General features: G+C 36.3%; 2 protein-coding genes across 2 annotated transcripts in view; one reads left to right on the plus strand and one right to left on the minus strand.

Moving 5' to 3' along the window:
- The window catches only part of LOC108120146 (box C/D snoRNA protein 1), a 142159-nt gene that overhangs the window by 109401 nt on the left and 8347 nt on the right, over positions 1-24411 (plus strand). The gene's annotated exons all lie outside the window — the stretch shown is intronic.
- On the minus strand, positions 263-24327 carry mdu (meduse). Its single transcript, XM_043210180.2, has 4 exons — positions 23886-24327; positions 1221-2176; positions 1037-1159; positions 263-978 (listed from the first exon to the last, which is right to left on the minus strand). Exons 1-4 carry the CDS (start codon positions 23904-23906, stop codon positions 741-743), a joined length of 1338 nt encoding a protein of 445 aa, XP_043066115.1. The 5' UTR covers positions 23907-24327; the 3' UTR covers positions 263-740.

Consider the following 24411-nt stretch of genomic DNA (forward strand, 5'->3'; position numbering starts at 1 on the left):
TTGGCATACTTTTAGGCATCTGAATTAAACATATTCGCAAGCTTTTTTCAAATTTTATACGTATTTGGGTTTTTTTTTTAAATTTGCATTTGAATTAAGAGTAAGTAAGTGGGAAAGTAATTGAAAATCCAGAACCCATTCCCGCTTTCTGAGCACCTGTACCTTCGGATAAAAGTTTTACAGAATTGTGCCAGCCACTCATTAAATATTCCATTTGATCGGAATATCATCGGGTTGTTTTTTTTTTTGTGTTTCTATAATTTATTTAATCGTCTTTTGCATATTGGTTTCATACATTTTGTATTTTGTTTGTATATATATATATAGTATATATAATATTAATATTATTATTTATGTAGTGGGTATTACATAACATATATAAAGTTGATTTTTTTTTTGTAATAAATTATAAGCAAGTCGAAAATACGAAGAATTATATACAAAAGAGTTCGTTTACGTAAACATTATAAATTATACAATTAAGTACAGGCAATTCAAATCAGTTTCTTTGTTTTAAGGATTATTTGCAAATTACTCGTTTTTTTTGTTTTTAAGATTAATTCGTTGATTTTCTTTTTTTTTAGTTTTTTAGGGAATGGGAGAGGATTGGAAGGGTAAGGATATAAGGATATCATGCATACTACATATATTTAGTTATAATTTGGTCTGCTCTGCACCAGATCGCTTGGTGGCCACGGATTATACTGATTCCGATGATACTGATCTTGATCTTTGATCCTCTAAATAACCGCCTCTACGGCCGCTCCACCTTCGGCGTTCTTCTTGATCAGATTCTCCCACTGGGCGATCAGGCCACGGGAGGATGGCGCCTCCTCCGGCGTCAAGTCACACAGCTGCGCCAAGGACATCGCCGGACGCATTCCACTTCCGTTCGAAGTGCCATTTCCATTGGCCAGATACGCGGTGGCATTCAGGCTGCGATTACCCGATGGTTTATGGATGATCTCTGGTTCGTTTCTATCAAGGGATTTCCAGGATTAGTTGGGTTTTTCATGAACTCCATATAGATACTCACCCATTACGATCTAGCTCTTGAGTAGACTGGGCATTACGCAGCTTTCCAGGTCCATAGCAGTGCTCCACCTCGGAATCCTCATCGTCGTCGTCCACATCGGCTTCGTCATCTGTGCTGAGTTGTCTGGCAAGTAGATGAATATATATTATAGGAAACAGATCCTCCAGAATAATGAGTAACTTACAGCTTGTCCAGGGAAGCCTTCAGCGTGTTCTGCCTGTTGATCTTGCGCAGCCGCTTCAGCTCCGACTCCCGGGACTTGAGGTCCTGCAGCTCCCGCTGGATCTTCTGCTCCACCGGGACATATCCCCGGCGCAGGGGACGTCCCTCGGAGTCCCGTTCAATGGCCGCCGGCGAGAGGGTAACGGTCGTCGGCGTCGGATTGCCGTTCTCCAAGAAGGCCAGCGCGGTGCGGGTGTTCAGCTTGAGGCCCGAGTTCTGGGAGTTGATGGGACTGACCTTTCCGTTCGAAATCAGGGGCGAGGAGAGGGGCAGGCTGCCGGGACTGGCCGGCGAGCCCAGCTTGCCGTGCGAGGCAATGAAACGCTGCATCACCCCCTTGGTGGAGCCACCGAACGAGAACTGCCGCTTCTGGGGCAGCCCACTCAGCTGGGGCGTCGAAATCGTCCTGGTGATCAGTTTCTGCTGCGGCGGCTCCGGCGTCATATTATAGCAATTGGGTCCAATGTAACGCTGCTCCTGACGGGTCACCAGGGTCAGCTTGACGGGCTGCTTACTAGCCCCACTGTTGTTGTTGTTGTTGGAGTTGATGTTCTGCGAGGAGGCCGAGATCCCCGAATCGTCCGAGTGCTGACCATCCAGGCTCTCCTCCTTGTGGCTGTTTACACTGGAGGCCAGGGATGGTGTGTTCGACAGCTCATCGATGGGCAGCAGCAGCGAGGTGGTCTGGACAGCTGCCGGCTGAGCTGTTACCAGGACACCCTGATCCTGTTCCTGCTCCTGGTCCACATCCGGCTGGTCGTCAAAGTCATTGCCGTTCACCGTGTATGTCTCGAACTCCACTGCCAGAGGGGTGGTGGGAGTGCCGCCGGAGGAAAGTGTGGCCAGCTGGCGGTACTCCTGTTCGCGACGTACCACCTCCTTGATCTCCTCCTGGATGCGTGTCAGGGGATCGATTTTCTGAAAGAAAAATAAAGGTAAGAAAGGGGGTTTTAAAATATGGTTTAAAAATTATTTTAAAAATTTATATTATTCTAGAATTTTTTCTCTCAGTGATTTTTTGGTAATCCCATCCATCGGAAGTGATCGAAGTAGCTCCGATTACCCTTCGAGCTTCCCAGCTGCGTGTAATCGAATCTGCCACGATCGCCTTCACTTTTAAGAGATGTTGCAAGCCGCAAAGATACAACAACAACAAGATACACCCGCATCTATAAGCATTGTATCTTTGAGATGCAGATGCATCCGTGAAATAAAGTTTGCATAATCCAATTGGCAGCTACGATGGGGAGTTCGAAACCACACACGAAGTGGCCCCTAACTGCGGTCTAGGGTGGACCCAAGCGTAACCTAAGCCGATTATTGTGCGTGACATCGAAGTTGGGTTTCGGTTCGCTGGCTCTTTGCTCTGAAAATCTGCTTTTCTGGTTTTGTGGCTTTTTTTTTTTTTAACAAAAAGCCCTCATTGAGAGTAAAAGTGTTTTTTTGTTTTTTATTTAACTTTCATGCCGGGCTTTTGTTTTTTAATTGTTTTGCGTGCCACACAATGTTGCATAAATTTTCGCATTTGCCAAACAAATTAGCAAGTATCTTTACAGTTTTTTTTTTTCTCATTTTTTTTTAAACTAAAATATGCTTAGTTTATAGGGGTGCATAAATTTTATATGGGGGTTTCTTTATGGTGAGGGGTTTGAAAGTTTTGGGCTACTTTTTAGAGGTCATACCTTAGCGACAAGGTTGGATAATAACTTGCACTTTTTTTTAGAAAAGAAATTGTAACTAAGAGTATGTCGAAAATAATTAATAAAAGATTAAGTAATCGTAAGTTATTATATATATTTATTATTACGTATTTATTATACGTATGGATATATTACATAGTTATTATTACAATATTTTGTAGTATTTTTAAAGTTTATACTCTCTACCCGTATTTTTTAAGCTATGAGCCGTACATTATGCGGCAGTGTCCTTTGATGGTCTACGATTTGAAGGCTTAAAACCTATAGAATACTTTGAAATAGTTATAGACTAGCTACATACCTATAGAATACTTGGATATAGTTATAGACTAGCTACAGTTACTAGACTAAACTTATTCCAACATTCAAATACTTCTCTTCAGTTCTCTTTCTATAATTTATTTCTTTTATTATTTTAATTTTTTGCAAATCTTGAAGATAAGCTCTTAGCCCATTTTTTAGCTTCTAAAAACTACTCTGTTCTTAGTAACTCCCATACTCCCCCATGATTACATCTCCTTCCCTGTCACTTTCCATAGCCCATCATTATACACCCATTTGATGACTAAATACTTCCTATTTGAGCCATAATTCCGGCCTTAAAACTGTCGCCACTGGGTTTTGTTTGCTTTGAAGAAGGGTGGGGGCCCTGCAGAGCAGATAGGTCAGCCTATTTCGGGTCACCAAGCTGGCTTTGGGGAGCAGTTGGGGCGGTCCAAAGGTCTCTGACACTTCCACGTGGGTGCTCTCTTGTTTGTGTGTGAATGTTGCAGGTATTCATGTGCTTCCGCATTTTGTCGCATTAGAAAGTGCCATTCGAGAGATCATAGCTTCAAACTGTTTACATCTTTTTGTTTTTATACCCTTGCAGAGGGTATTATAATTTTGTCCAAAACTGTGCAACGCAGTGAAGGAGACATCTCCGACCCTATAAAGTATATATATTCTTGATCAGGATCACCTCCTGAGTTGATATGAGCATGTCCGTCTGTCCGTCTGTCCGTCTGTCTGTCTGTCCGTCTGTCCGTCTGTTTCTACGCGAACTAGTCTCTCAGTTTTAAAACTATCGACTTGAAACTTTGCACACACCCTTCTTTCCTTTGCACGCAGTATATAAGTCGGAACGGCCCGGATCGGCCGACTATATCCTATAGCTGCCATATAACTGATTGATCGGAAATGGTATAACTTCGGTGTTTTTAGAGTTAGAGAGTTCAAATTTGATATGAGAGCTATTTTTGGCAAAATAATATGACATGCCAAATTTCATAAGGATCGGCCGACTATATCCTATAGCTGCCATATAACTGAACGATCGGAAATGACCCAACTTTCGTGTTTTTGATGATAGAAAGCTGGCACTTGGTACACATTCTATTTTTGGTCAGTTAATCCGACCTACAAAGTTTCATTAGGATCGGTTGACTATATCTTATAGCTGACATATAACTGAACGATCGGAAATGGTATTTGGTAGAAATATTAAATTTCGTATTTTTGAAGATAGAAGCTTGGGACTTTTTTTTAGATTTTTTATTGTAATTAATTGGTTTTATTATGATGTAATCATAAGGATCGGCCAACTATATCCGATGTTTGCGCTATATATTCGGTTTTAGCTGCAAGGGTATATCAACTTCGGCTCCGCCCGAAGTTAGCTTTGCTTTCTTGTTTTTGTATAAAAATCTTAAAGAAATACTGTGTTTTGAGTCACCGTTTGTAGTCACTGTGACTGCAACGAATCGATGCAGATTTTCACTCAATTGTTTGGGCCATCAAAAAATGTGCTTCGTTTTCACTTGCTTTTAAAAAAATAAATAAAAAAAATGCCGAATAGAGAAAACTGGACAATAAAAAAATTCATAAACTCCTCAAGTAGTTGAATAAATAAATACTTTTCAAGTTTAAGTTTGAAAAAAGTACTCTAGTAGGTAATTTAATATTTTAATTGCTTGTAAGACAAGCCCTTAATTACTCCAGGGGTATTATTTTCCTGATATATGATCCTGAGGGCTTAATTAATAAAAAACCCCCCCAGAAAAAAAAGACCAGAGAAGACCCTCTTTTATCGGAAATGCTTCCTGTCCTGTCCACCATTTAGTGATCAGGTTCGAAAAAAAAAACAGAAAACAAAAAAACTTGCTACAAACTTCCGTTTTTTTTTTTGTGTTGCGGCTACTTGTTGCAATGTTGCTGTGTTGTTCAAGTGCAATGACAGCGGCAATATTGCCACTGCAGCAGCAACAGCAACAGCAGCAGCAACATTCGGCGGCAGCTGCCTAAAGTCAAGTTGACAGCTGCTCCTCCGCCGGCTGTCACTTTTGACTTTTTGGCGCGCGATTTTACCGCAAGGGGGAAACTCCAACTCCAACTCCAACTCCATCGCCATCTCCATCTCCTAAAGAAACTCAAACTCGAATGGGAATGCGAATGCAAATGGCATGCGGCTCTTGTCCAAGTTTGAACCCATTTGCATGCCACATTCGCTGGGGTCAAACGCCCAATGGGTCGCGTGAACAAGCAGTAACAGCAAAAAAGCACAAAAAGCAAACAAAAAGCACAGAAAACAATTTAAAATTGAGAAATTAAATAAGAAAACTAAAAAAAATATAAAAACAAAGCTTGAAATATTAAAAAAAAAAATACTACTTCTTTTAAATCTATTATTTTTGATAAATTTTTGAAAAAAGTTTTGAAAAAAATAGAATTCTAATAAAAAAGCATGCTTTTCTGAGTGTATAAAAGCAGACTTGCGACTTGCGGGTTGCAATTTGTTGCTGCTGTTGCTTTTGATGTTGATGTTGTTGTTATTGTTGCTGTTGTTGCTTTTCTCCGACAAGATCAGCAACCAGAGCAACAAGAACTACAAAAAGCACAAAGCACAAAGCAAATTGGCAAGCACATAAAAAAAAGCAGAAAAAATAAACAACAAGCTTTGATTAAAGGTTTGGAATTGAAAATACCCAGTTAGGTGGATTTAAATAATGGGAAAAATAAGTTTAAAGGCTTGTTATTAGATATTATATTGTTTTAAAACATTTTAGGATTTTCTACAATTTTTAAATATTTAAAAAATCTATAAAATACAAAAAAAAAGGATTTAAGATTCGAACTCGTTTATTTTTTAGAGTTCCCTGTGAACTAGTTCCAACTAATTTGAACTAGAATTCTTAGTGAGGATCCTTTTTGATACTTTCTTTCTAGAAAATATTAAGAAATAAAATATACTCAGTATTTTTAATAGAACTAATGATTGTAATAACTATAATAATTACCATAAGTAGTTATGAAGCATTAGTCGATTATATTAAACTGATACTGCAGTTCTTATAAAATAACGATCTTTTGAAGTATTACTTATTAGTATTTAAAGTATTTTTATTCAGAAGGTAGAAAACTTTTAAAGACAGTAGATTTTGGTATTTCTCTAAAAATCTAGATGAAAGAACTAAGAAAATAACAAACTAAGCCACTAACTAACTAAGAAACTAATTAAATAACTGAAGTAACTTTAAAAGTGCCCTTAAAAAAGAGGCTTTTCCAACACTTTTTACGACTCTGGCACCAAAAGACCTTAGAAACCCATATCTTCTCGAACTTGAAGAATCAATTAGCTTGGGGTTACAAAAAATAGTGTATATTCCCGCTCTAAAAAAATTAGCAGGTAAAAAAAACTAAAAAAAAAGAAGCTAAAAAAAAGAAAAAGAAAGAGCAAGAGAAGAAATGAACAACAGCGGGAGAACGTGACAAGAAACGTGACCGTGGCTAGGGCTCTTTCTTCCCCTCTCCACGCTGTCTTTCTTCAGCCATAAGCTCTCTTCTCGCTGGCTTCTTCTCTCTTTCTTACACTCTAGTAACTGATCCATTTCGAGCCAAAACAGAGCTACACTGAAAGAAATCTTTAAGGTTTATCGAAAATAAAAAAAATTAAATATATATACTAGTATTTGTTAATAATTATTTAAGATTTAAGAAATCCCTTTTCTTATTTTAGCCCTTTTTTCTCTCAGTGCTGGTTGATCTGGTTGGGCTGCTGCTGGCGTTTCCAGGCGAGCGCCCAGCATTAGCATAACGATCATCATTATCGTCATCATTATCGTCATCATCACCTTCGTGATGATCGCGTAGAGGCAACACGTATTTGGGGCAATTCATTTAGCGTTTTCCTCGCCGAGGTGACCGCCGTCAGTTGCAGCTGAAGCGTGCAAAAAAAAAATATAGTACAACTACAAGTACTATTAATATTACTAAGCTAAAACACAAAACCACAACAATAAACAATAAAAACAATAAACAAAAACAGCCAATACCAGAAATATTTTAAACAGATAAAAAAACACTAACAATAAACAAAAGATGTATATATTTTTGAACAGGGCTGTCAGGTTTGGGTTCAAACATTTGGTTTAATTTTACCAGTATATGTATATATTCCAATAACAGGGTAACCATGTTGGAAGAATATTGAAAATATTTAAAAGATATCTAGTTCTTAGAGTCTTGTATTGTTTTCAACTTGAATACAACTTCTTCTATTAAGTTTATCTCATTTTTTTATAAAGAAGTCTTTGTAAAAGAAACCATACTTTAAGAATCTAAAATAACAGTGTTGCCATATTTATAAAATAATGAAAATGGTTCAAAGATATTTTTTCTTAAAGAAGCTATTATTAAACTCGTTATTAAAGAGAAGTTTTCAATTTCAAAAGTCTTTAATTCAAACTCTTATATCAAACTTAGTTTCAAAAGTCTTTCTAAAAGGAAACTATACCTAAGAGATCGAAAAAAAGTGTTACCATTACCAGAAAAATATTGAAAATATTTCAAATATGAACTAGTTTTCAAGAATCTTTGATTAAAATATAATTGAAGAGGCTAACTAACAGAAACTATGGTGGAATAATAAAACAAAAGTAAATATCATACAAAATCTTTGTGCAAATTTTAAAAAATTTTTAAAAATTCTAGAAAAATGTTTAAAATATAGAAGAAGCTTCTTTTCAAAAATATACCCCTCTTACTTATCATATATTAACCCTGAACTTCCCAAAAACAACACCCAATAAGTGTTCTACAAGAACGTATTCCAGAAGTATTCCCCATCAATGTCATTATCTTTTTTGGCCCAAATGCCATGTATAACTCCGTGGCGCTATGCTGTTTTGGCCACGATCCGATCGACCCAGTTTTTGTGTGCCATATAGCCGTAGAAAATCGTGATCTCCGCAAATCTCAGCCACATTTATTTGGCAGAAGAAAGACATCGAAAGACACCAAAGAGAGATAATCTGTGGTGGAAATCTAAGGCGGATGCACTGGGAGCATGTGTCGATTATGACGCCATATCGTTGGCATTACCGATGCCATCATTAGCATTAAGAGTGGACCGTTGCTGTCATTAGATATGGAATTTTGGCCAAAAAACACACAGAAAGAAAAGATTTTTTAGAATGAGAGATATTCTTCAAAGAAATGATGATAATTATAGCAAGACCTTGTAGCATTTCTTCAAGTGTCAATCTCCATTAGCAAAGCTGGCAAATTGGTCAACAAACATGGCCATAAACCAGACCTGGCCCACGACGAGAGGGCCCAAGGGGATCCTTCGGAGCTGTGGGTGGATGGGAATTCCAGGGGAAATCGAGGTCAAAACTAAAATTTTTGCGCAATTCGCTTTTTGGGGCCTTATCTCCTCGAGCCTTCGAATTGGTTCTCGTTCTGTGATGTGTTTACCAAAAAACGAATACCCGATAAGCCCGAAAGCGGCCCACTAGCCTGATAAAATGGTCAACAGCGATTGGATCATCATTTAAGGTAGACTCCCCCCTCCACTTCCAATCACCATATGCGTGACCTGGCCAAATCAGGGCCTCGAACTGGAGTTTGCTTTTTCAATTTCGACTCGTTACTATCTGGACTTGATTGCGAATTGTTTGGCCATTAATTTGGCTTTGCTTTTCAGTTAGTTCGGTTCTTGGCCTCGAACCCGAATTCCAAATCCGTATCCGTGTCCGGACAGTTGGTCATTAAAGTAAGTGCCCCTGGAGAGGGGAGTCCAGGTCGAGACTCAAGATAGTCAATAAACCAAAGATAGTCGGATGACTCAGTTCTTGGCCAAAAGAACAAAACCCCACCAGGAATGCCAAGAACCCCCGTGTAATCGCAAGCGGAACAAGTTTATTGATAGGAAATTACTTCTCTGGAATTCCAGGTTCCATCAAAGGCTCGTAAGTCTTCGAAAGAACTGCAATTAGTGGAGATATGGGGTAGGTATTGGGACTAAGGTTAAGTTTATATAAATACAAGAGATATTATTGGTCATATGGGTATTATATATGGTATTTATAGAAAGAACTCAAACTAAAGTTTGTCGTGTTCTTATAGAGAACTTGGCTTATAATCCTAAATGTTTTAATAACTTTCTTGGAAAACCTTCAATGAAAAATACTACTTTGGATAGTTCTACAGTTCTTTGGGTTCTTTATAAGAAATGAAGAATTCTTTATACAAAATTAGTTGCAACACTACTAAATAAATGGTCTCTTCTTTAAAAAAAACTTAAAAATACCTTACAATATGTGAAGATTTTCATGTTCTTTATAAGGATTATCTTTGTAAAGCTCTGCACTATAAGAATTTATTTAAAAATAATGCTAAATGAAATATAGTATAAATACCATTAGAATATCTTACATTACATGCTGTGCCTTATAAAGATTATCTCTATAAATCCTAATAATCTAAAACATGTAAATATATGAAAATAATCGTTCCTTAGAAAAAGATGATGTTAACAGGAGGTTCTCTATAAAGCTTCATAATTTTTCCCAGAACTTTTAAGAATGTTGAAAAATACAAAAGCTAGCAATTTGGGTTCTTTATAAGGAGTATCTTTATATTTTTAGTATTATTATTATGTTGTATTATGTAGTGTTATTATAAAGAATCTCATTATATAGAATCTTTTAGTATCTTTATAAAAGTGAAGATTTCTTTTCATTCTTTTTTTTTCGTTCTTTTCAAATGTCTGTATCTTTATAAGGAGTACCTTTTTAAGGCTCTATAAAGTGGAATATTAAGTGGAAAGGTTATGAAATAACCAAAGTCTAAGATATTATATAAATTATAGAACTTTATATAGTTAAACTACAATATTATCCAGTTGTTTATGTTTTAACTATTCCTATCCTACAATTCTTCTAAAATACCTATCCTACTTTCAATTTATTAAAGATCTTAAGATGGTATATTCTCCATCCAACCTATCTTATTTCTTAACTAACTCTATCCCCTTAAAATACCTCTTTAAAAACATCTTAAAAACATCCCTTTACCCTTTTTTAAGATACCCTTTTAACGATTATATAAGTTTTTTGCAAATGAAAGTAATTCCCATGCAAAAAATTCGCCATGTCACTGAAGTAGAGCAACTCCACTATATGTGACTTGCGTAGGCAACAAAAAAATAAATAAATAAAAACTTAAAAATAAAGCAAAAACCAAAGCCAAACAAAATTATGTCACAGAGAGCCTGCAATTGTGAATTCCAAAGACCAGGCCCAGAAAACGTGAACTGAAAACTGAAAAACTGAGAAACTGGAAGTGGAAATGGACATGGGACTTGGGGCTGGGGACTTGGGGGTCTGGAGGCCCAAGACCTGGGAGGGAGGTGTCCACCATTATGTCATCCCACAGCCACAATTAAATTAAAAAAAAAAAACATAGCCCAGTGGCAGCTGTAGCTATGTAGCTACTGGGCCATTGACACTCTTGCATTGCAAAAGATACTAGATGCTAGTACGAATAGTATCTGTATCTTTGAGATACCATACTGGCACTGCCACATCTGGCAGTTGCGTGCTATGGATTTTGAACTTGACGGATTGGTGGCTTGGCGGCGCTTCACGAAGCACGTAAAAGATACAGATACCAATGTATCTCGATCGTTTGTATCTCTCTTTCAGTGTGTGTGTACTAACCACATATTTGTGGGCCTTTTTGTAATTGCCGTTGTGTTCTGTCTGTCTGTCTTCTGGTCTGTCTTCTAGTCTGTCTTCTGCTGGTCTTCTGATCTGTCTTCTGGCTGTAATTGAAAACTGTGTTTCATACTCGTCTGGTCTGGTGTGTGGTGTGGTGTGGCTGCTTGATTGAAATGTGTTCTCCACCCAAAACAATGGCAAATATTTGCGAAACAAAAACCAACAACAGAACACAAACCTAAAAACCTAAAAAAGAGCACCTATGGAGCACACATAGCGCAGATACTTTTCTGCGAATGGAACAAATAGACTCTTCAGATACTTCAGATACAAGATACACGAAGCGAGTTAATTGAGTTGCTTTGTCAGACGGCAAACTAAAGTGAAGATCCGATAAAAGGAATTTATTAAATAGTTTTTAAAATGTGGTTAGTTATTTAATAAACATATTTTATATATATTTTAACAATAATTTAGCAATTTATTAAAAAATATTGATATATTTGCTTAAAAAGCGCTCTTAAGAGAAGATTTAGGAAGTCTAAGCTATAATTTTGCTTTAATTTCAAGGTTTTATCTACAAACTCTATGAAAGATATTAGAAATCTTTAATGTTCTTTTTATATTTAACTTTTAATCATTTAAAATTAGTTACTTTTTAGAAAAATATCGATAAATTGGACTAACAGGCATTCTTTATCAATAGTATTGATAGATTTTTCTATAAAACTTTATATAATACATCTAAAAACTTTATAAAAACAATTGAGAATCTTTAATATTCCATTGCTTTCTTGCTTTCAAGAAGTCTTCTTTTCGATAGTAACTTTTAATCGTAAAATTATATGCATATAAGACATAAAAACGCTATAATTTCCATTTCATTTAAATAAAAAAAACCAAAAATAGTTAGTATTCTATCAAAAAACATCCATAGATTAAGCCTACAAATATATTAAGCCATTCTCTCTCAAAAGTATCGATAATTGTGCCCACCAGAAGAAGAAAATAAGCCCTAGAAGAAGCTCTAAAAATGAAATCCTCAAACTCTATAAAATAAATAAAAATTTCCAAATATTTTACTGGTTTTTTAAGCAAAACTATATAGGTATAGCCCCTTGATTTTGTTTCCATTTCCTGAGTGATAACTAGCGCCTGTCTGAGTGTCGAGATCCGGCGACAAGTTGGCATTAAAGCTCTTCTGGCGGGTTTTGATTAAAAGCGAAATCATTTCACTGCCGCCGACGTGAAGGAAAGTGCCGACCAAACGAACGGTTAACGGTCATTTTCCAGTGCCAAAAACAGTTAACCGAAAACCGAAAAATAGAAAAATAGAAAAAGAAAACCCCACCACCCACTCCAACTCCAGTTACACACCCACCGAAGCTGAACTTGAATGAACTGACTCGGACTGGTACTCTGATGGGATTTTCTTTTTCTATCTTTTTATATTTGTATCTTTGTATCTTTTTATACCCTTGCAGAGGGTATTATAATTTTGTCCAAAAGTGTGCAACGCAGTGAAGGAGACATCTCCGACCCTATAAAGTATATATATTCTTGATCAGGATCACCTCCTGAGTTGATATGAGCATGTCCGTCTGTCCGTCTGTCCGTCTGTCCGTCTGTCCGTCTGTCTGTTTCTACGCAAACTAGTCTCTCAGTTTTAAAGCTATCGTCTTGAAACTTTGCACACACCCTTCTTTCCTTTGCACGCAGTATATAAGTCGGAACGGCCGGGATCGGCCGACTATATCCTATAGCTGCCATATAACTGATTGATCGGAAATGGTATAACTTTGGTGTTTTTAGAGTTAGAGAGTTCAAATTTGACATGAGAGCTATTTTTGGCAAAATAATACGACATGCCAAATTTCATAAGGATCGGCCGACTATATCTTATAGCTGCCATATAACTGAACGATCGGAAATGACCCAACTTTCGTGTTTTTGAAGATAGAAAGCTGGAACTTGGTACAGATTATATTTTTGGCCAGTTAATCCGACCTACAAAATTTCATTAGGATCGGCCGACTATATCCTATAGCTGCCATATAACTGAACGATCGGAAATGACCCAACATTCGTGTTTTTGAAGATAGAAAGCTGGCACTTGGTACACATTCTATTTTTGGTCAGTCAATCCGATCTACCAAATTTCATAACGATCGGTTGACTATATCTTATAGCTGACATATAACTGAACGATCGGAAATGGTATTTGGTAGAAATATCAACTTTCGAATTTTTGAAGATAGAAGCTTGGGACTTTTTTTTAGATTCTTTATTGTAATTAATTGGTTTTATTATGATGTAATCATAAGGATCGGCCAACTATATCCGATGTTTGCGATATATATCCGGTTATAGCTGCAAGGGTATATAAACTTCGGCTCCGCCCGAAGTTAGCTTTGCTTTCTTGTTTTGTTTTGTAAATGAAGTGCAGTTGCAGGTAGCATTGTTTAGTGTCCGATGTCCGCTTTTATGACATTTAGCGACCGCTTAGCCACCAACGAACGGTAAACTGTTTAGACGTCTTTAAGACATGCTAACTGCACTTTATAAGCTTCATATTTTCCAACCTCACTGTCCGCAGTCGTAAAAATTATCATTATCATTATCGTTGTTGGGTCTCTACCTCAAATACATATATATATATATATATATCTTTTTTTTTTTTTTTGTGAAAGGTTTTGCATACTTATTAAGACCAAGTGCTGTGAAAATTTGTTGCCTTTCACCCGCCTAGTGGTGGCAGGTAGACTTAAAATGGCTTAAACAGATACTCATGAGGTATATGCACTTGTAGAGGGCCCAGATAGTGCCCAGATAAGTATATATTGGACATTGGTACCTGATACCTGATAGCTTTAGACTAGCAAACTTTATAAAGTAATTTTCAGTGTACTTGGTCTCTTGAGAAACTGGATCACAATGCAATCCCCCGAAACACCTTCGCTATAACAATATATATCTCTCCGACTCTAATTTAGAGTTAAATGTACTTATAAGAAGCATAACAAATGTGGGAATGTCTTTCCCACGCTTTTAGAAACAAAGTAGAGATCTAGACTCACCAACAGAGTGGAGATCCGCTAAAGAAGACAATTGCCAAATCATGTCAGAGATACATAAATAACGCGAAAGGCAGCGACAAAAATTTCAAATTCAAATCGAAAGAGGGGGATTCTTGGACTGTCAGTGGCTCTTATTTATGTTACTGTGTTTTGGTGACAGTCGAGGACCAGTCACTGACGAGATCTTGTGGCTATTTAGTGGTAATACATGGGCTAGTCAATGCTACTAACTGCAACGACCGTTAAGCAGCACTCGTCCATTGTTGTACAAATACCGGACAGTGGTGGCTACTAGTAGTGGCTTCAGCAGGTGGCGGCGGAAATGGCTTCATTGAGGGAAATTGGATTGGGGAAGGGGAATGCAGCTACAGACTCTAAACAAGAGGCACGAGATCGGTAATACACTACAAAATATAGTTTTTTAATATTTTTTAGATTTTTTTAACTCTTTCTGGTAAGGGGGTTCTTTATAAAATATATCTGAAACCTATAATATGTTATAATACATCCCTAGGACTTAAAGTATCTTTACTAATAGCACTTTTGAGGACTTTACCTTCTCTTCTCACTCTTTAGTTCAGATTCCCATCTCTAATTTAACTAAAATATCGATAAATATCTAGTTTATAGAGAGTATCTAGTGGTATTTGGTATTTTAAAGCCTTAAAGTCACTACAAAAACATAATTTATTCTAAATTGTCCCATTTTCGATACATAGATCCCATATATATGAAAAAATCGTATATCCCTAAATGGTTTTAGGTCTATCGATGTAGTCTTAATATTATGAACCAATTTTAACCGAAAGTTTGTAAAGAAAAACAATCAAATCGATGATATCAAGGTTATAGATGGTAAAAATAGCTATTTAGTATTTTGAAAAGCCTTGATTATCCAATATCTGATATATAGATCCCAAATATACGATATAAATAAAATTAAGAACAAAAACATCCTATATTCCCATTAATTTTCCATTCTTTGTAAGCCTCTCGATATAATCTTTATATTAAAACCTAAGCCTGTAGTTTGTAAAGCTTACTTTTATATCGATTTATGATTTTTACTAAAGGTAAGATCTAAAAAACCTACTATTCTCATTTATTTTCAAAACTATCAATAAACCATCGATATAATCCACCATCTTATGAGCTATAAATGTATGAAGTTTCAATCGATAGTTTGTAAAGCTTACTATAATATCATAGTTTATAGGTATTATCAATAGTTAAAGCCTAAAGGCCCTAAAGGGTATAGATAGATCGTCAATATAGATCATTATAGACCAAAATTTTTAACTAAAACACCATTTATGTTGATTTATATTCCTCATGTTTTTGTATGGAACAAGTCTATCGATATAATTACCATCTTGAGAGTTATATGTAATTATATGAATGTACTTCCAATCGATAGCTTTTAAAACCAACTATAAAATCGATTAGTATAGATTTTATAGATATAACCACTAGCTTTATAGTATTTTGAAACCTCAAAGTCACAATGAAAGTCCTCCCTTTCCTCCACCATCCAATTTCTGATTTACCAAGAATATTCCCAGGTATAGATCAATAAAATACCAACCGGCAGAATACAGACTGCAATCCGAGACATAGCATATAGAAGTGAATCAGAGTGCCATTTATAATTAGCCCGGGCATTTTCAATTACTTTTCAGCCAAATGGAGGAGGGGTGGAGGTGGAACAACAAGCTTGCCAAAGTATCTTATCTGGTTTCTGGTTTCCTTTTCGGGCCATTTGCCGACATTCCCCCCTTGGACTGGCTGGCACTACCACTCCAGTAGAATAAACACAAAAAAAAAATAGGAAACATATATACACCTATATGTTTACAATATAGAGCCCAGTGGAATATTATCATTTTATTTTGCAGCTTTTGGCCAAAAGGGAGCTCAAGAACTTGGCGCCCCCAGAGGCAGGTGTACTACGTACCTACATTCTCCACCCTTTCGGAATACCTATAAGTGTTCAGGGAAAATTACGACTGATATGGCCTATCAGCTATCATACCCTTATCGCCATAAATACTATATTCAAGTTCACTTGACTTTGGTGACTCATCCCAGCTATGAGGTCTTTGAAACTTTTCCAAAATAGTTGAACTAGTAGAGTGGCCAGACTTGTAAAATATTCAACGATATCATCACTATAATTATGAAGTTATAAATCTGAATTTCTGTTCAATGTCTGTTGGGTATTTGTCCAAAAAAAATATATAGCTCTCTTCAAGGAAAGATATCGGAGTGGCGGCTAATGGAGCTTTTTTTTCGGTGAGATTAGATAAAGTCCATGATTTCATTAATATTGTGTGGTATTGGTGGGTCTAGAGGCCCTATATAGTGGGTGGAGTGTGTATGGAACCTTGGTATTTAAATATATATTTTTATGATCTTGTTATGGATATATCATTTATTTAAAGTTCCACAGTGGAAAACTACTTTAATCGATAAATATCGATAGTGAGCCAGAATGCAACCTTTCAAGCTAATGGCTCTTATCGAGGGACATTAAATGCCGTTAGCCATATGGTAATTAGCAGTCTGGCAGCCCCGCCCACCACCACCACCTTGACATTGATGAATTGCCAAACTTGGGGAACCATTTCAGAGCCAACTCTATACTATAGATATATATACCCGGCTATAATACACCTGTTATGGGCAGAAAGAATGGTGCGGGCATCGTTATCGGGGCAGATATTTCATACTGATAGTGGCAGGGGGCTTATCACTCAATAAGCCGCAAGTCAATAGAACCTTGACTTATATAGGAGGCACTATATGGGACCCAAAGAAATTGCAACTGCAATCGAATGCCATTTCATGACCAAATATGATATACCACCCACTTGTGGAAAAAGGTGGAAAAATTCAATTGAAATTGGAGAAAGTACAGACACGGCCCATTGTCTAGTTAGTTTTCGGATTTGGATTTGGATATGGATAATAATAATAATAATAATAGTAAGTAATAATAATGATGATGATGGCGACACGCTTTTTCCATTGACACTTGTCTTTCAAGCTTTCATTCAAATTTTTCAAGAAAGAAAATACCTCATGGTAGTGCGAAGAAAACAAAGCATAGTCAGGGATGCCACATTGTGTGGAAAAAATGTAAAGTAGCACAAAATGGTTGCAAGTTGCAAGTTGCTAGTTGCAATGGTTGCAAGTCGAACAAACAAAATGCCCGACATGCAATCGAAAGCGGCAATCTAATTGATATTTCTTGCATTTCTTCTGCCATTTACATTTTATGATTTTTGGATTTCGTTGCAAGTTATAATCCAGGTACTGTGGCATGTGGCATGACTGCCATTTGGAGGTGGAGGAGGAGTGTGAAAATGCACAGGTGACTGCTTGTGGGTTAATTGAAAGAGAGAGTGCCACACAATGGTGCCAATGGGTTAAGGTTGCCAAGCAAATCACTTTTCCCAAAAGGGTCACCCAAAAGGGGCCTTGGGCTTGGGAGGGGGGGAACGAAAGTTTTCCCTGGAAAATCAATGAAAATAAACTTGCAAAATACTGTATCTACTATCTGGTATCTCGAGAAACTAATTACTCATGTTCTCACACTCTACTCTTGAGGGTAGAGAATTCTTCCGATTCCGATTCCGATTCTTTATCTCTCCCCTCCGAACATTTCAATCAAATGGTAATTGAAAAAAAAAAAAAGGCAACCTATGACATTGCACCTCGATGATATGGCTTATTACAAGATTTCCCAAGATACCTCAGATGCCATCTACATACTTTCTAGAAGAAAAGGCCAAAATCTCATTACAAGTCTTGCACGTTCTTCTCCTCTCGGATGACTCTTCTCGCGAGACCCAACTTTCAAAGCAAAGAACGAATAATGGTCAGATATTCCAGCTGAGACACTGCAGCTTTCGTCATCTTTGTGGATGATTTCCGTTGCAACACTCGGGGGCAACTCGAAAATCAATTTGGGGGAAACATACTATACTATACTACCCAACAGCTGGGATAATCAGCGATCGTGGATCTGTAACTGGCTGCGAAATTACAGCAATGACAACGAATCGATTCGACGGAGGTAGGCAATCAATTGATTTACTAATTGTGGGCACTGCGAGAAATCGGGGAGACTTGGAGAGAAAGGAGACAATATTTGAGGTATCTACTAAGGGTTCCTATTCTCCGATACTTAACCTATATGAAATATTATATTTTTTGACTATAATTACTCTGGATATTCGTTTTATAAGATGGGTTATGGTAAGATATTATAGCTATCTATAGTATGGAACTATCTAGGCATCTATAAATGTAGTTCTAGATCTTCTATGAATAAAGTTACCTATTTAAAAAGAAATATAAAGAAATATTTTTATTATTAAAGAGCTATAGAAGTTATATATCTTTCTTTCTACTACATCTTTTTCAATAAAAGTTCTCTAAGATCTACATGGTTCTTTACTAAAGAACCTAGTTCCTAAAGAACCTAGTCCCCAAAGAACCTAGCAAGATATATGTATAGTTCCACAATAGTTCCTTTTTAAAGAACCTCTTAAGACTTTTTCCAATAAATAATCTATGCAATATTATATTATAGCCCTGAAGAACTCAGAAGATTGAAGATAAACCGAAAAAAACCATACATATCTTAAATATTGACTAACATTATTATTACTTGTATTAATATAATACTAATTTATGTTAGTTATTAAATTATATTTACTCCTAGTTACTCCCAATTATATTAGTTCCTTGTATTTACTATTAAAACAAACTATGTACTTAAAAAACCTCTATAGAAACATACCATCAAAATAAGATATCTGACACCCTCTCTATAAAGTAAGAGATCCTAACTATTTTTCTTGTAAAAACTCCCAACCAAACTATACCTATAGGCCCCTCTTTAAAAACCATCTATTATTCAACACTCGTTTTTTCTCTCCGTGGCATTATGTGTTATGGGGATCCACTGCAATCGGATCGAACCTCAATTCGTATCTGTATCTGTATCTGTATCTGTGAGATAATAGCCGGCGATCGGCAGCGACTGGCCAGCGATGACTTCTTTCTTTCACTTTGATTGACACGCTTTTTGGGTTATTGGTTATGGGTTATGGCAGAAATTATAAAATCGAGTAATTATATCAGCCAGCCAACGGTAAACGGTAAACGATAAACTGACTGCCCGCAATCGGGCCATCATCTGGCTATACTATACTATATTATTCGATTTTCTTCGTCACAGTCCCCCGAAGATTGCCGCATAAAATACCATATATATATAGTTCAAAAAAAAGCAATCCAGCTTTCCAAATAGCAGGTGGAGGAGATGAAAAATTATAGTGAAATAAAAGATATATCCCAGAGGTGAATAAAAGAAAAACATTGCATTGTTGTGGCAGCATTTTATCGTTAAACGCTAACGGTCACTCAAGGCATTCATTCACATTCACTTTTCGTTTCAAAAAAAAAAAAAGATATACAATATAATATAAAGCATATACTGATCCCTCATTTGAATTTCTAATCGAAAGAAATGGGTCTTATGTGAGACTTATTACTATTATCATTCAGATATGTGGGTCTCCATCGATTTCGTAATCCCCATTTTCGCTTTTTCGCTGGGTCTGGGTCTGGGTCTGGGTCTTTGCCTTTTGAGTTCATTGTCGTCAGAACTCGAAAAATAATGATTCGAAAAAAATATATAAACTCCAACTGACTGATGAGGCTTCGGCTGTGAACCGGTTTCTTCTGAGGTGTTTCGTCGTCTTCGGTGAAATTTATGATGCATAATATTTGTTTTATATTCACCATTGTTTGCGGTCATAGTTGCACTCCAGATGTCGAAAGAGTGTTTCCACCAGATGTGTGGCACGAGATGCAATTGAAAGTTCCCAGAAAAGCGAAAAGGGAAAAGGCCGAAAGGCTGAGCTCTTTTTCCCAGAAGGAAAGTTTCAGGTCTTTAACCGAATGATTATCCAAAATGCATCTAATGCATTTATGAACTAAAGTTTGGAAGGAGGTTGCTATATTTCTTCTAATTTTTGATATTTCTAGAGAACTAAAGTCAGTTGGCAGTCCTGGTGAGGGAAGTAAATAAAGTAGGAAACCCTAAAGAGTTTTCTTTTTTTATTGAAAATCTTTCAAGCCTAAAACTTTTGATTTTCTTCAAGAATAGGATTTCTAACAGTATCTTTCTACAAATCTAAAGCAAGTTGGCAGCGCCTGATTAGAAAATATAAGCTAAATAGAGTCTTAATAGTAAGAATCTCAAGAAAATACCATTTATCAATCGTAGTTTTGAGTATTAATTTAAAAAAAAACCTTAAATTGCTAGGTAGGCTTTCTCCTAACTATAGATACTTAAAAAAATATAAGTTGGCAGCTCTTAATAGAAACTAAATAGACTACAAGCCATTTATCGACCATATTTTCAAAGAATTATCTCTTAATTCTTATTTCAACAATATAATTCATTCTTTTATCATAAGAAATATTAAATATAAACCTAAAAAATCTTGGTAGAGCTTCTTTAGACTTCAGAAACACTAGAACCCCAGTTGGAAACTCTAAATAGTAACTAAATAGACTAAAGACCATTTATCTACAATATTTCTAAGGAATTATCTCTTTTCAAATATTTAAATTCATTAAAACCTATCATATACCATATATTTCAATAAAAACTATTGAATCAACTTGAAAACTTTTGGTAGACCTTCTCTAGTCTTCAGAAACCCTACAAACCAAGTTGGCAGTGCTGATTAGAACCCAAATAGAGTAAGCAACCCTAAAACCCTACCATTTATCAACCATAATTGCAAAGAGTCATATTTTTTTTACTAAAATTCTTAAAAACCTCTAAACTTTGATTTATCATATTACTCCCAGAACTTTTTTGACATTTTTGGAAAGGTATTCCCCGCTAAATATTAATCTTCCCTACAATGTCTAAAACATCATTAATTACTGACCATTTTTATTGGTTCTATGATGGTCTAGCATATGATTGATTTGATATTTATCTTAAAGCTCATCAATTAATTTTTTAGCACATTTTTGACAAATTTCGAAAGATGTGATAAAAAAAAACAGGGGTTAACCATAACCATTACCTTTTTTTTTAAATTATAATAATTTGTAAACCATTAACAACCCAGGAATATTATTTTTTTTAACTGCTCCAGTTTTTTGTTTGCTTTTTTGGGGATAAGATCTCTCATCTTTCTTTCGGTTCGAGTGCCTCAATAATAACTGTTGTTTTTGGGGTTTTCTCCGTTCGTATATCCATAATTTTTTTTTGTATTTTTTCGTTTTTCACTTCACCAGAGGTCAGGGTTTGTTGAACCCAGACATTGACCCCCACCTTCTCCTCCCCTACGGCGATCGACACACGACAACTCGCCGCGTACTTTGCGTTGCGTTTGCGTTTTCCATTAGACGCGTCTCTCCCACTCTTTTTATTTTTTTTTTTATATTTTTTATCCCAAGTATCCCATCTTTTTTTTTATAATTATATCTCAGGTCTTTTCTTTTTTTTTTTATGATTCTTTCCCTGCGCTTATTATGATCATCACTATGGAGTAGTAGCTTCCCCTGGGCTAGTCATTATTTTCCTGTTTCTCGGTTTGGTAATTCCCATCTTGAAAAGCCCCCCCGAAAAATGGAAAATTTTTGGTAAAAACATTCATTAGCCGGGGACGGGGGTGGTGGTCAGGATAGCATCTTTTTGTCTGTTCGGATGTTGTGTCCTGACCGGTTTGGGTCATTTTTACTTTCAATTGCCAAACGAGTAAAATCGATGTGAAAATTTTACTACCAACTGCGTCTGTGTCCGCAAAAAACCAGCCAACAAAAAAAAAAAAAAGCGAAATTTTAATAGACCATCATCCCCAATGATGCATCAAATTCTAACCGGTTTTTTGGAAAATTCAGGAAAAAGTATTCAGTGGCTATATAGCACTTATAGTGGCTTATATCACTAGACTTGGGACTCTGAGACATCTGCTTTTCGGCTCTCAAGTTTCCAATTCTTCCAATTCAAGTGAAGATCTTCTTCAGAAGAGGCTGCCCTGAATCTCATCGACCTGGCGATGGAGCTGCAAATCCTCAAGCCATGGCCAATCAGACAGTCTCAATCACTTGGCCATGAGTTTACACTTAAAAAAATCAAAGCTAATTGAGTCAGGTTTATAGACTCGATATAGCTTAAATCTTAAATAATTAATCATTTTATTCTATCAAAAAGCTACCAGATTAGAGGATTATGCTTCCCTTGAAAACTTAAGCAAGTTGGCAGCGCTAAATAGTTACCAAATAAAGCTGGCAGCCCTTAAAATAACCTCAATTAAGATAGTAGCCTAAAAGTGAGATGTTTTAAGTAAGTTTCCGACTAAGAAAGACAACTAGCCTTAGTTATTAGACTTTTTTAAGATTCTTAAAGCTAAAACCAGTCTAAAATATGAACTTTACTTTATTTTAAGCTTTATTTTTGGCAATATTTGGCAAAGAAACTACCAACTTGGCTCCTTATTTCTCCCAGTGCCGATCATTTGTCGTCTTAGCCTGGCTCTTAGCATGTCCATGGCAATTCTTGAGGCATTTTTTTTCGTTCGCTGCCATTTATTTGGGTCACGGACAGTCATCTCGCTCACCGACATCGGCTATCCTTGTCTTTACAGGTTTTTCGACTTTTACTTGCAACTGACATTGGACATTCCGTTTTTGATATTATTTTTCTTTTCTATTTTTGTTGGTTCCGTGTTGCTTCTTTTTTTTTTTTTTGATGGATTTTTAAAAACAATATCATTTTTTTTTTGGGTGGGGGAGGAGGTCATGTTGAGTAAGCTGAGAAAACAGCTGTTTTGTTGGTATTATTCTGAATTTTCAGCCACCCACTGTCTAATACACAGAGGGAAAAAAAGGTATCAGTATCCTCTACAAATTTTATGATTTTTAAAACCGATTGGTAATAGTTTTCTGTGTATCGGGATGGATTTTTCGATTTTCGTTTATCGATCTTGACATTTGTGGCACACTTTTCGATTTAATGCTTGATCTCTTTATCTTTTTTTTTAGAGAAGAAGGAGGAAAGCTAAAGAATGGGAGAGAATAATGGCCAAGCAATGGCGAAGAAAATTTCACAGCTCTTACCATGACTTTGGTTTTCGAACCCGACCCCACAAAGATCAAGACAGCTCCCCAAAAAAAAAAGATATACTACTATATATTGTCTAAAAAAAAACTTTAACAACTGTGCAAATAAAGCTAAAGAATAAAAATAAAAAAAAAAAAGCACCACCTGTGGGAGAAAGAGAACAAAACAAAGAAAGAAATACAAGAAGAACCACATGTAAAATGAAAAACCAAACAAAACCATTTTACAATTGTGGCGCGATCTTATTGTTGTTGTTGTTTAGGTGTTTTGGTGTTGCTTTTGTTATTGTTATTGTTGTTGGTGGTGGTACTAGTGGTGCTGGTGGTGCTGCTGCTGCGGAAAGTCGGAAAAATCAGTCAATGGAACGTCACGGCAGAGGCGCAAGAACAGCAGCAGCGACGCCAACCGCAGCAGCGCAGCTTTTGGGGGGCGGGCTAGAGAGTTCAATGAAATGCTAGTAAAAAAAAAATACCAAGGGGGGAGGGCCTAGAGGCCTAGAGGCGGAGGCGTAGCAAAAAAAAAGAACAGGAATAGAGAACAAAGTAATGAGATCTATTTAAACTTTCCATTTAAAAGCAATTATTAATAACTATCTTTAAAAATATTAACAAAGATTTTGAAAAAAAGATAGATTTTTGAAAAATTATAAAAAATATTGTTTTGAAATACGTATATAATTTTTAGATTATAAATTATGGTTACTTCACTCACCTCTTCAACTTTCTGCTGCATTTTGTTGGTTATTCTTATTGGTTTTCTTATTTAATTAGTGCTTCCTTAATTTTCGAATCAAAACACTGAACAAAACAAAAATTTGCAAAAAAAAAAGTGTAATATTACTTCCTTTTTGGTTGGCAGTTAAATGTTTTGTTTTTCGTCAACTTGTTTTCAATAAAAACACTTGCACTTTTTTAGACAAACAGAACAAATGTTCTTCTGCAATTTCAGCTTTCTTCCGCCTCCTTTGATTACTTTTCTGTTTCCTTTTCCTTCTTTGGAGAGTGTGGGTTAGTTAGAAGATTGCCGTTGCGCGCGCGCAAAAGGTGGGAGCCAAAAAAAAAAAGATATTGTAGTGACAACAAACGGTTAACGGGACACGAGCAAGCGGTGGAACGACCAGCGCGCAGAGACAGCTCAAACTCGAATGTAGAATGCATTGGCTCCACTTCAAGTTTTAGTCTTGCGGTAGCCTATGGGAGCTTGCAAGATCCAGTGCTGCCAGATGGCCGAAACGAGA

The sequence above is a fragment of the Drosophila bipectinata genome, chromosome XL (genome assembly GCF_030179905.1).
Source record: "Drosophila bipectinata strain 14024-0381.07 chromosome XL, DbipHiC1v2, whole genome shotgun sequence".
In the NCBI taxonomy this organism is placed as follows: domain Eukaryota; kingdom Metazoa; phylum Arthropoda; class Insecta; order Diptera; family Drosophilidae; genus Drosophila; species Drosophila bipectinata.

Bases quoted from the DNA above. Each gene is read 5' to 3' on its own strand.
- mdu (XM_043210180.2), bottom strand. From the start codon at position 23,906: ATGCAGCAGAAAGTTGAAGAG. The intron at 1,160-1,220 runs GTAAGTTACTCA...TCTACTTGCCAG, and splicing joins AAGGCTTCCCTGGACAAGCT to ACAACTCAGCACAGATGACG. The intron at 979-1,036 runs GTGAGTATCTAT...ATCCCTTGATAG, and splicing joins CAAGAGCTAGATCGTAATGG to AAACGAACCAGAGATCATCC.